The sequence below is a fragment of the Grampus griseus genome (assembly GCF_964374135.1).
Source record: "Grampus griseus genome assembly, chromosome: 3".
NCBI lineage: Eukaryota > Metazoa > Chordata > Mammalia > Artiodactyla > Delphinidae > Grampus > Grampus griseus.
Window position 1 is genome coordinate 158,541,457 of NC_139019.1, and position 13,079 is coordinate 158,554,535.

The 13,079-nt window shown below is 44.4% G+C and overlaps 1 protein-coding gene across 1 annotated transcript; it reads left to right on the forward strand.

Moving 5' to 3' along the window:
• Positions 1-4,995: 4,995 nt before the first annotated feature.
• On the forward strand, positions 4,996-8,809 carry LOC309819944 (olfactory receptor 2V1-like; the record flags this gene model as incomplete). The annotated part of the gene is given in 5 exon segments (XM_082650376.1): positions 4,996-5,057; positions 7,669-7,907; positions 7,910-8,237; positions 8,445-8,691; positions 8,693-8,809. Coding segments are annotated over 5 exon segments (993 nt in total).
• Between the last annotated feature and the right edge of the window lie 4,270 nt (positions 8,810-13,079).

The following is a 13,079-nucleotide window of genomic DNA, read 5'->3' on the forward strand; positions in this document are numbered from 1 at the left end:
AGTGACATTTTACTTCTCTGCTCCCTGATTGAGAAGGGATTCAAAAGTTCCCCTCCTTACACCCCTAGAAAGGGGACTGGCCCCTCAACTTCTGGATGGAGGCTCACTAACTACAGACACTCATGGGCCTGATTGCATGGAGTTGACCAGATGAGGGATCTCCAAGGAGAAACTGGCATGTGTTTCCAAGGAGACTGTATAGGTAGGTGAATGTAGAACTTGTGCTTGGACAATTCTGAAGTTGTGAGACAAGACAGAGCAGTTCATGCTGGCAAGAAAAGAGCAAAGTGCAGCAACAGTCCAGGGTCAAGATGACTAGATTGTTTATTTGTCAAGTAGATGTTTTGTGAGGCTACCATCTCAAGCCTTCTTGGAAAGCCCTCTCTTGAGAGTGGTCTGTGTAAGGGGCTGAAAGCAAAATGCTAGGGTCAGGAAATGAGGGGGTCACAAGAGGTCAACTGGAGAGAGCCTGCCCTTGTCAGGGAACTGTCACTGCAGAGTTCTCAGAGGGTGGGGAGGGCATTCAACATCTATCAACATGCAGGGATGATTAGATAGACAGATAGATAGATAGATAGATCACACAATGGAATTTGGATCTCTCACTGCAGATGACACTGATATATACTACTCAACAGGGTGCCCCATTGCCCCCCACATCCATAATCCTTCCTTAAATCCTAGAAAACCAAAGAAGGAAGAGAGATCTCGAAGTATCAGAATGAAGGGAGCAGGAGAAAGAGTGAAAAGACAGAATCTTTCACCCTTCCCTGTGGTAGGTCCCCAGACTCCCAAACAGATCTGAACTAGACAGAGGCCACAGGGGAGATTTTGAATTTGGTGAGAGATTTAAGTCACGACTTGTATCAGGCTGGATCTTATCCTACCTGAAAGTTGGTCTTGATTAGCTCAGTGGGAATAGACTTACACCTGAAGCAGACCAGACAGCTCTGAGATCAGCCTGATCTCCATCAAAGGTGGTGAGGGATTTTCCAGGAGTGAAAGTGGTCCTAGCTAAACATAAAGCTCTTTCTTGGTTGTATGCAATCAAGTTTCACCCAATCACTATGTAGGTTAAATAAATAGTAATGTAACAGATTTCACAGAGCAGAACAGGATACATTGTCATTGTACAGACAGTAGACTGTAGGAACTCACAGAGGCTGAAGGGATGTGGATTGAATCTTTGGAAGGTGAGAGTGGTAATGATGGGCTTTAGATGGGTCTTTATAGAATAAACTGAGTTTCAGTAGGAAAAGACAAAGTAGGCAATGCAAGTTCTAGGGGAAGGTTAACTTGAGAAAAATGCGGAAGTGGAAAAATGCGGAAGTGGAAAAACTTCAAGTACCTATAGGGAAGCAGAGTAGGTCAGCAGGATGCGGGGAATGACAGAGAAGGAGGCAGGAGCAGAAGAGTGTGAGGTGGCTGTAAGGAGTTTCTTCAAAAACCGGTTTGGTGTGCCTGGAACTAATTTGACAGAGGCCTCTATTTTCTAGGTCCCTCTGTCTCCACCTCCTTGTGTTTTCCCGCCTCTCCTTTCAAGTCCCCTTCTCTCAGCCCTCTGGTCTAATCTGTCCTCTCTGAGCATCAGCCTCCAACTAAAGGCCCCAAGAGATTTGTATGGCAGGAAAACATGTTTTATTGCTGCTGCGAAAATAAAATAAAAACCAGTCATACATCAAAGAGTTAAAAGAACAACATAAATTGATGATCTGGACATTTGGTTTCCAATGAATTGGCCATTTTGCAAATTGACCTCCTTCCATGGGACATAAAGTCAAAATTAAAGTGACTATTAAATTATCATCAAACCTAGGATGGGACTTCCCTGGTGGTCCAGTGGTTAAGACTCTGCGCTCCCAATGCAGGGATCCTGGGTTTGATCCCTGGTCAGGGAACTAGATCCCACACGAGACATCCTATGTGCCACAACTGAGACCCGGTGCAGACAAACAAACAAATAAATAAATATTTTTTTTAAATCCTGGGACATCCTTGAGAGTGAAAGGGAGTGCTATCCATGATTACACTGGGATGAGGGGCATAACTGAAGACCACAGGACTGTCCATAGCAAACTGTGAAAGGCTCTGAGCTTACAGGTATGACTGACCGGGTTTGGGATGACAGCCAGTCCCATGCCACCCTGTGAGTCTCATGAATGTGGGTGCTCTTCTTCCCCTCCCATCAGGTTATAAACTTCTCAGGGCCAGGATTGTGTTCAGTCTCCACCTTTGATTCAAGCGTAACAGCTCACCCAGTGCTCTATATATCATGGGTTCTCAATAAATGTATGTTGACTTCATGGGGCCGGCAAAAAACATGTGTAGATTCTGGGGTGCAGAGAAAGTCTATCAGGGAACCCAAGGGTGGAGACCCCATGGAGGCCCTTGGGGTCACTGGGGAAGTGTGGAATTTGTTTGTGGTGAGGGGTAGAGCACCAAGAAACTTGTTCCCCATTCCTGTGCCCTGGTTGCCCTGTGCCCCTCCCATGACCAGATTTCCCCACACTGTCCCACTGGCCCTTCTTCTGGTCCTGTCCCCAAGCTCCCTGTTTGGTTTTCTTTAATTATAAACTTGGGAGCTTCTGCTCCAGGGCTGGAGTTTGTGGGCTCCCCTGGGACTTCACAGCTTTACCTTCCTCACTCAGCTTCTTTGTTAAGCACCTGCATGGGCAGCGGGAGACAGTTCTGCAACCCAGGCTGGGAGGCAGCCCGTGGAAGGTGGATGGGAATCAGGGAGTGGGCTCAGATACACGGATCCTGGCTCTGTCCCCATCTGCCCACCACCGTCTCCTTGACTAAGTTCACTTTCTCCACACCCCTTTTGCTGAGAGGAGGCTGTTGCCTGTCTGAGGCCCACTGTCTGAGTTAGAGAGTCACAGGGAGGCTGAGGGTGACGTGGACACCCACAGCTGGGCTGAGAGGTTGGTGGGAGCTGAGGAAGGAGTTCAGAGCTGGGGGGCTCCTCCCTGACCCCTCTGACCCAGTAAGTGCAAACACATGGAAGGATGAAGAAATGATTTTAATGCTGGAATCTCCTCCACAGGGTATCTGCTGAATTGGTTTTCCTTCAGGGAACCCACTTAAAGGTGAGTGAGGGTCATTTCCTGTCACCCCCTTCTCTCCTCTTTGCTGCATCTATTACTAGTTGCTGGTCATTTCGCATTTATATTTAATTATCAGCATTTCTACTGTTGGTAGGAATGTAAATTGATAGAGCCACTATGGAGAACAGTATGGAGGTTCCTTAAAAAACTAAAACTAGAACTACCATATGACCCAGCAATCCTACTACTGGGCATATACCCTGAGAAAACCATGATTCAAAAAGAGTCATGTACCACAATGTTCATTGCAGCTCTACTTACAATAGCCCAGAGATGGAAACAACCTAAGTGTCCATCGACAGATGAATGTATAAAGAAGATGTGTCACATATATATAATGGAATATTACTCTGTCATAAAAAGAAATGAAATTGAGTTATTTGTAGCGAGGTGGATGGACCTAGAGACTGTCATGCAGAGTGAAGTAATCCAGAAAGAGAAAAACAAATACCATATGCTAACACATATATATGGAATCTAAAAAAAAGTTCTGAAGAACCTAGGGGCAGGACAGGAATAAAGACACAGACATAGAGAATGGACTTGAGGACATGGGCAGGGGGAAGTGTAAGCTGGGGCGAAATGAGAGAGTGGCATGGACATATTTACACTACCAAATGTAAAACCATAGCTAGTGGGAAGCAGCCACATAGCACAGGGAGATCAGCTCGGGCGCTTTGTGACCACCTAGAAGGGTGGGATAGGGAAGGTGGGAGGGAGATGCAAGAGGGAGGAGATATGGGGATGTATGTATATGTATAGCTGATTCACTTTGTTATACAGCAGAAACTAACACACCATTGTAAAGCAATTATACTCCAATAAAGATGTTAAAAAAATTATCAGCATTTCTTCTTCCTGTTGTTGTCTGCCTCTTTCAGCTTTTTTTTTTTTGGAGTAGGTGGAGGGCACATACCTTTTAGTGTTATTTGTCTTTGTCTTTCCTTTCTTTCTTCTAGTCCTTTTCATTTGATCTATTTCTCTGTTTTTCTTTCTAAAGAAAGAAAATGTATCATTGACCTTTTTCTTTCCTCTTTCCCTCATTTTGGATTGGGGGCCATAGTGTTGGGTTCCTGGGTTGAAGAGTGGTTAACAGGAGGAAAAAGGATGAGTGGGGAGACATGGAGGTAAAGGGGCAGGAAGGAGAGGGCTGATATGTGACATAGAGTCAGCTTGTCCCCCAAAGTATATTTTAGATACAAGGTGGCTTCTTTATGGTGTCATTTCTCAGAAGAAAAATGCAGCCATTAACTAGTCAGCAGAAAGGAATGAAGTTAATGAGCAGGAAATGAATATGTGAGATGCTAGAATAGTTTCTTGAGTTGTTTGCATACAATCAATCATTTGACAGTATTTACTGAGCACGTAATACATGCCAGTCACTGCTCTAAGAGCCGGGGATCCTCCCATGAGAAAAAGTGGCATGGGGGATATAGGTTCTAGTTGGAAAGCAGAAAACAAATTCATACGAATTAAATGTAGCATGCCCAATGGTGTTGAATGCTAAGAGAAACATAAGGCAGGGAAGGAATGGGGAGGGAAGAGGGATTTCAACTCCAAATAGGTGTGAGGAAGCCCTGGCTGAGAAAGTTAGTTAGGAGGTGAGTGGACAAGGTGGAGCGTATGTGGGAAGAGATTTCCATGAATAGGCAAGAACAAGGACCAAGGCCTCCGAGGCTGGTGTGGGAGGAAACACAGGATGCTGGTGAGACGAGAGTCATGGGAATTCTGGGGAGAGCAGAAGGAAAGGAGGTCTGGGTGGTGATGGAAGTTCTGCTGATAAAAGCATTCCTTTATTCTGCTTCAAGAACCCATCTTCTTAGAGAGACGGGTTCACTTCAGTGCTGTGTGCAAAGAGACTGGGATGGGGGCAAGGATGGAATGAATGATGAGGCAAATTCAATTAGGGGCCACCATCAACCAGGGGAGCGGTGATGACAGTGTGGCCAGGTGAGATGGGCAAGATTGTGAAGTGGTCAGAGTTACATACATTTTGCAGGAAGAACCAGCAGGGATTTATGATGTTGGGATGTGTGAGGGAAGGAGAGGTTCAATGTGACCCATGTGTTGTACCCTTGGAAGCTGGACAGACCTGCCCTTAATTTACCTGGGAAGAAGGTTAGACCAGATGTTTCTCTAGAGGAGACCAAGGACTCTATTTGGTCACTTTAGGTAGCATAAGCCCATTGCACATCCAAGTGGAGGTGATGAGTACACAGTGGTATAAGAATTAGAATTCAGGGCTTCCCTGGTGGCACAGTGGTTGGGAGTCCGCCTGCCGATGCAGGGGACATGGGTTCGTGCCCCGGTCCGGGAAGATCCCACATGCCGCGGAGCGTCTGGGCCCATGAGCCATGGCCACTGAGCCTGCGCGTCTCTAGCCTGTGCTCCACAACCGGAGAGGCCACAACAATGAGAGGCCCACGTACTGCAAAAAAAAAAAAAAAAAAATGAGAATTCAAAGGAGTTTAAATGTCATTAATCAACTCTATGATATTGTAGTATAAGGTGGTGGAGGGTTGTTGGGGGGGAGAAGAGGACGTGTAGAGTGCATGTCTTTGAAGGTGCATGTAGCTGAATGATTCTGCACACAGTATGTCCTTAGCACAAGAGGAGGAATTTCTGGTGTGAGGTCTATGGGACCTGGTTGGTTCAGTTGATTGGTTTAGTCTGGGGCTAATATGGCCAAGATGGTATTTGAAGGCTGTAGGAACAGTGATTTGCTCCTGTAGGACCTCCCCACTAGCTTCAACATCACACCTTGTGTTGTTGTTGGCAAAGACACCTGCTCATGTCTTTTTTGGGCATGAGTCAGGATGTGCTCCATTCTGTAAGATCTCAGCTCACAAAGCCTGCCTCCCTGGTGGTGGATCTGGGCAGGCCTATCCTAGTTTTTGAAATTACTCTGTTTCTTCACACAAAGAGTGTGTTCTGTGGGGTTGACTTGTTTCATCTTTGCAAGGAGGTAAGGTAGACATGAATACACCCCAAACAAATGTCACCTGGATGCCACTATCATCCATTTGCAGAGAAGTCCTGTTTTTTTTTAAATACCTCAATATTGTTCTTACTATATCACTCACTATCCCTCAGAGGAAGAAATATAACAGTGAACTAGTATATTGAGGTCAAGAACAAGGGCTCCATCAATTAAAGGGGGAGTCTCTCTACTTTGAGAAAATGGAAGCGGCAGCCATGTATTACTTCATCATGATTACTTTATTCAATCAACACTTACGTACTGAAGGTTATACTATGAACTAGGCAACCTTTCTAGGGGCTGCCAATGTCATGGTGAATAATAAATGGTGCTCTTATTCCAGTGGGATGAGACAGACCATAAAAGTTTAAAAATGTAAGCATGTGTGTGTGAAATGGTATAAGTGCTGTGGAGAAACCAAGAGCAGGGGAGGGCTTGAAAATGCAAGACGTTTATCACTTCAGTGACTTTCACAGAAGCCATCTCTAGAGAGTTTGGCATTTGAATAAATATCTGAAGCAGATGAGAGACAGAAATCTGAGGAAAGAGCATTCCAAAGAGAAGAAAACGCAAAGATCCAAAGGTGGGTGTTTGTCCAATTTGTCCAAGGAAATTCAAGGAAGCACAGTGAGTGAAGGGGACACAGTAGGAGATGAGGTCAGAGGTATCGGTGTATATGAGTGTGTGTGTGTGTGTGTGTGTGCGCGCGCGCGTGTGTGTCTGTGTCTGTGTGGGTGTATCATGTAGGGCCTTGTGTGTCACTGCAAGGATTTGGGCTTTATTTGGAGTAATTTGGGGAGTCACTGAGTTACTTTCAGCAAGAGAATTACATCATATGACTTAAATTTTAAGCAGACTCATTTGAATAGTTATGAGAGCAGACTCAAGGGATTCAAGGATAGATGTCAAGAGACTGGATAGAAGCCTACAATAGTCCATCTGAGAGAAGATGGTGGCTTGGACCAGGACAGTTGCAGTGGGCATAAGCATTCATTGGATTCTGAGGTATTCTGAATGTATAGCCAAGAGGCTTTACTGATGGTTTGGATCTAGGGAATAAAAGACATAGAGGAATTAAAAAATGATTTCAAGATATTTGGCCTAAGCAAAATAAAGAACATCTCAAGTCTCCGTTACCTTCCTTTATTGTAGCGTATATGAATGACCTCTTGGGGATGAAATGGTCCAAGTCCTGCTAGAGATAGTTTACTGAGTCCATTTAATCCCAGCTAAAAACAGTCAGTGCCTTATGGGAAAGCCAATGTTTTGCCTATTGAAGGATTGTCCAACAGTCCTGTGACACATAAACTAATTCAGTTTCTATTCTTCTTGGTATGAATATGTACAAATGTAGATAAATGGTTCAATTCTATGAGCTAGCAAAGATCCTATCATCCGTGTCATGGGAAAAATGAAAGAATATACTCTTGTGTGTCCCTAGGCATATGTTGTTGTGCTCTAATAAATTACAAAAGATACAGAAGACTGAAGAATAATAATCCAGAGATAAATAAAGACATGTCACTCAATCTTAGAATTTCTCTGCCCATGTTCTCAGGTGACTGGGAACAACTGATCCAGGGGATCTATAGGTGGCTTCATCCTCTTGGGAATCTCTTCTCATAGCCAGACTGATCTTGCCCTGTTCTCTGTGGTTATGGTGGTCTCCACAGTTGCCCTCTGTGGCAATGTCCTCCTCATCTTCCTCATCTACATTGATCCTCGTACACCCATGTACTTCTTCCTCAGTCACCTCTCCCTCATGGACCTCATGTTGGTCTGTGCCACTGTGCCCAAGATGGCAGCCAACTTCTCTCTGGCTGAAAATCCATCTCCTTTGTGTGTGGTGGCATACAGATTGTTTTTCTCATCTCTCTTGTGGGATCTGAAGGGCTCTTGCCGGGACTCATGGCTTATGACTGCTATGTGGCCATTAGCCACCCACTTCACTATCCCATCCTCATGAGTCAGAGGGTCTGTCTCCAGATTGCTGGGAGTTCATGGACTTTGGGGATAATAGATAGAATGATGCAGATGGCAGGAGCCATGAGCTTACCCTACTGTGGCTCGAGGAATGTGGACCACTTCTTCTGTGAGGTGCCAGCTTTATTGAAACTGGCCTGTGCAGACACATCAATTTTTGATACCCTGTTTTTTGTTTGTTTGTTTTTTGCGGTACGCGGGCCTCTCACTGTTGTGGCCTCTCCGGTTGCGGAGCTCAGGCTCTGGACGCGCAGGCTCAGCGGCCATGGCTCACGGGGCCCAGCTGCTCCGCGGCATGTGGGATCTTCCCGGACCGGGGCACGAACCCGTGTCCCCTGCATCGGCAGGCGGACTCTCAACCACTGCGCCACCAGGAAAGCCCTGATACTGTTTTTTGCTTGCTATGTATTCATGCTGCTCCTGCCCTTCTCCATCATCGTGGCCTCTTATGCTCACCTCCGGGGATCTGCGCTCCCCATGCACACTGCTCAGGCCCATAAAAAGGCTCTGGCCACCTGTTCTTCCCACCTGACAGCAGTGTCCCTCTTCTATGGGGCAGCCATGTTTATCTATCTGAGACCCAGGCGCTATCAGGCCCCAAGCCATGACAATGTGGTCTCTTATCTTCTACACAGTCCTTACTCCGATGCTCAACCCTCTCATTTATAGCTTGAGGAATCGGGAGGTGATGGGGGCCCTAAAGAAGGGGCTGGGGCTTCCCTGGTGGCGCAGTGGTTGAGAGTTCGCCTGCCGATGCAGGGAAAACGGGTTCGTGCCCCGGTCCGGGAAGATCCCACATGCCGCGGAGCGGCTGGGCCCGTGAGCCATGGCCGCTGAGCCTGCGCGTCCGGAGCCTGTGCTCCGCAACGGGAGAAGCCACAACAGTGAGAGGCCCGCGTACCGAAAGAAAAAAAAAAAAAAGAAGGGGCTGGATCGTTGCGGGATTGGCAGTCGGCACTGACGGCCAGGGCATCTGCTACCTGGTGCTGCCACCTCCTGGTTGCATAATGCTGCAAAGTCATTCACCCTTTGGGAGTGTCTATTTCCTCATCAATAAATGAGAATCATGACACCTGCCTTACCTCACAGGGATTCTGTAGGGATCACTGCATGTAAATCTAAAGCCCCATGACGAAGCAATGCATTGTCGTTATTGTCATTATTGATCATTTATGAAGTCCTTGAAGTAAATTCACTCAATTTCTTAATTCTTCTTGGTTATAACTGTGTTTTGTTGAACGCTTACTATGTGCTGGGCACTGTCCTTTTTCCTTTTTGTGTCATCTATATTATTAAATTGATGATTTTACCTAATAAATATGGATATTAAAAAAAACTTTCTAGATTCCAGAAATTGAGTCTCTATAATTCTTTCTTGGGTGGTCCCTAGTCTTCTCCCATGAGAGGCTTTACAAAACTTCCTTTAAGAGATATAAATATACCCTTAACTGCTTAGAAATTATTTGTGTGTTTTCAATACCTGGCTCTGTGCCTTATAGACAACAGTTGCTTAATAAAACTTTATTGAATAAATGCAGGAAGAGGCATCTAATGGGATAATATATATGAAACCATTTTTAAAAGCACTATTCACATAGCAAATTTGCTGTGGCAACTGTGATTATTTCTGTACTTCAAGTTCTGCAAAAGTAAAACTATACGTTTTGGAAGTTGAATATTAGAACAGAAATAAAGACAGAAATTGAGCCATTATTTTATATCTTACATATCAGACAGGGTCCAGCCAGGAATAAAACCATATCCATTATTTTAGCAGAAAAAAATGTAGTGTAAAGAGTTGTTAACCAGATATTTGAGATCTGAAATGACAAAACAAGAACACTAAGGATTGAAGAGGAAAAAACAACCTGCAGAAAGAAGCTACTATTCCTAGGCCTGGGGATGTAAAGGGAGAGGTTAGAGTCATTAAAACCCGAAGTCTTAGAGTCCAGATGTCTGAGGAGTGAGCACTGACCAGCTGGTATTCCTATCTCAGAAGGTACCTATGGAGGTGTCTCCCATATAGGTGACATAGAGAAGCCTGCTCGGCCCTGACTTACGATGGTTCCTCCAGAGCCTAGAGGAAAAAGAGGGGATTGCAGAGCTCGGTCCTAGCCTTCTGACAAGTGGGGGCTATGCAGTTGGTTCTGACACCCCAGAAGTTCACAGGAGAGTCTCTATCCCAAGACTGCCCAGGAATAGGGGTTGGTCAGCTAGTGCTTGCGCCTCTGAAGGACAGGATGAGACTGGTTCTGTGAGTGCGAAAATAAACTGCAAAGTCAAACCAACTGCCTGGATGAAGAGACATTGCTGGATTGGTTGGACAGAAGAAAACAGGAAATCATGAAAGAGTTTTCTATCTCTTCCCCTGGCTTACGGTCTCCTTCTAGTGGCCCTATTGGCAGATCCTAATGTGAACCTTGAAGACAAAGCAGCCCTAGAATAAAAAATTGGAGTGTAGAAATGTGAATTTTTTTTTCGCAGTATGCGGGCCTCTCACCGTTGTGGCCTCTCCCGTTGCAGAGCACAGGCTCCGGACGCGCAGGCTCAGCATCCATGGTGCACGGGCCCAGCCACTCCGCGGCATGTGGGATCTTCGCGGACCGGGGCACGAACCCGCGTCCCCTGCATCCGCAGGCGGACTCGCAACCACTGAGCCACCAGGGAAGCCCTAGAAATGTGAATTTTGAGCTGAGGCAATAGTTTAAGAACTGGCACAGTCCACTCCTTTGGCTACTCAGCATCCGGATCATTTTACCCATATTTGAACTTCTGTTAAATAGCAACAACAGCATAACAATGTGTAACTATTCTTCATATACATGTTATCCTTCATTAGTTATAGTATTCATCTATGGGCAATGTCAGTTATAGCTCATACTCAGTCACAATCTCTGCATATTGGCTATCCACAGCAATCAGTATATAAATAGTAAGAGGAAGGAGCAGAGAGATAAGAACAAACTAGCTCACATACATGTGCGCGCACACACACACACACACACACACACCCCAACAGGCTAATTGATCATGAAGCCATAATTGATATTTATAACTTTCTTCTTCCATTTTCCATTCCTTATTTCCTTTGCTCTCAGCTAGAACCTCATGCCTTTGGGATAATTTATCTGGTGGTGTACTCTATGTCTTCATTCCAAAAAGGTCTGAATCCTCAGTGGTACTACCTGTATTTTTGGTGGCTGTACTTTTCCATTATCTTTTACTATTGGACATGGAAGTACTGAAAGGTGCCTCAGAGAATCCCCTGTCTCAGGATTGTCCTCTATAACCCTTGTAATTGAGATCAATCAACCCACCCCACTCTAGTGGAGCTGCTGTCTTATTTACCTATTAGTTCACTGGCATGAGAAGTCTAAAATAACCAGGTAAAATTTCAATTTCTGATTGGATGGGACCATTGTTGTTCAGTTATGGGAGAAATAGCCCCATATATTGATTACTGAATCAAAGCACATATTGCATTATATGAGATAGAACTCCATATTTTCAGGGTCTTATTTCTGAAATGACACTGTAAATGAGTTGGTACCATAACTGAGGCCAACTGCTTCTGAGTGATGACACATATACAAGACCAGTCAGTTCTATGGACACAAGTCCATTGCTGCCATTCTTTTGCTATGAAATAATTTCCTGATCAGAAGCAATGCTGAGCAAGGTACTTTGATTATATCTGAGGCATTCTGTTAGTACATAGGTGGTAACAGCCACTGCAGTTAAAGTTACCATCTGATTAACTTTACAACAATCTATAGTAATTTTCTAAGGTCCATTCACTTTCTGTAAAGGCCAAAAAAAGATGTGCACATTTCAAGTTTATGGTAGCATTAATACATGCAGGTCTCCTAGAGATACAGTATTAATTTTTGTTTACTCTCTGGTAGGAAATAGAAGTTCCTGAGCTTCCACTCGTTCTTTCTGCCATAATAAAACTCCCGCTAGGGTTCAGAGAGCCAGTATGGGTTTCCTACTAGTTTCTGGGTATGACTATTCAAAATATACATTAAGGATCTGGGAAATAGCTACGCGATAGGTTTACGGACCTACTAGGACCACTGTGATTTGAACTTGGGCCAAAACACCACTTACCACCTCCTCATCATAAACCCCCACTTTGGTAGACTGCAGTGGAGTTTGGGGTCACAAGAAATTATCAATTTAGAGCTACTATCTAGAGGAAACTAAGACCATCTGTATTCACATGACTTAATTATCAAGATTCAAAATGAAAGTCCTTACATCAATAAGACTTTTCTATATATTCCAGGAAATTCTTGCCCAGGATGATAAGGCTGTAAGTCAGAATATAACTTCATTGTTAGCTTTATCTGAACACTAGACTGTTCAATCAGTCCCCTTTTCTGCATGATGGATGACTCAGCTGGCCAAACTCAGCTTCTTACCAAATAATTGTTTTCTCACCAAGACTCCTCCCCAACTCATGCTCGTGGTGACCATCAATCCTGTTATATTATGGATTTTGACCAGTTCCAGTCAGATCCTTGCATTGTCAGAGCCACTTCAAACTACTCAAATCCAGTTCCTAAAACTATACACATGAAGCATTGATCTTCCCTTACGAAACTAAGATTCTGACAAGATGGTGTTTACCTTTTCTAATTAAGTAATAATATTGGCCTTGTTTGATCTGCAGGTTATTCGGGTGTTATTTTGGGGGTAAGTCAACACTTTTAATTCCTAAAATGTTTGAATATATCTGTTTTCCCCATGCATGGTCGCTCTAGTAATTGGCAACACATCCTTTTGGGTGAATATCTTTTTCCATCCCTTCACTTTCAGTCTGGATGTGTCCCTAGGTCCCTAGGTCTCTTGTTGAGGGCATACATATGGGTCTTGTTTTTGTATCCATTCAGCCAGTCTGTGTCTTTTGGTTGGAGCATTTAAACCATTTACATTCAAGGTCATTATCCGTATGTTTGTTCCTATTACCATTTTCTTAATTGATTTGGATTTGTTCTTTTACTTCT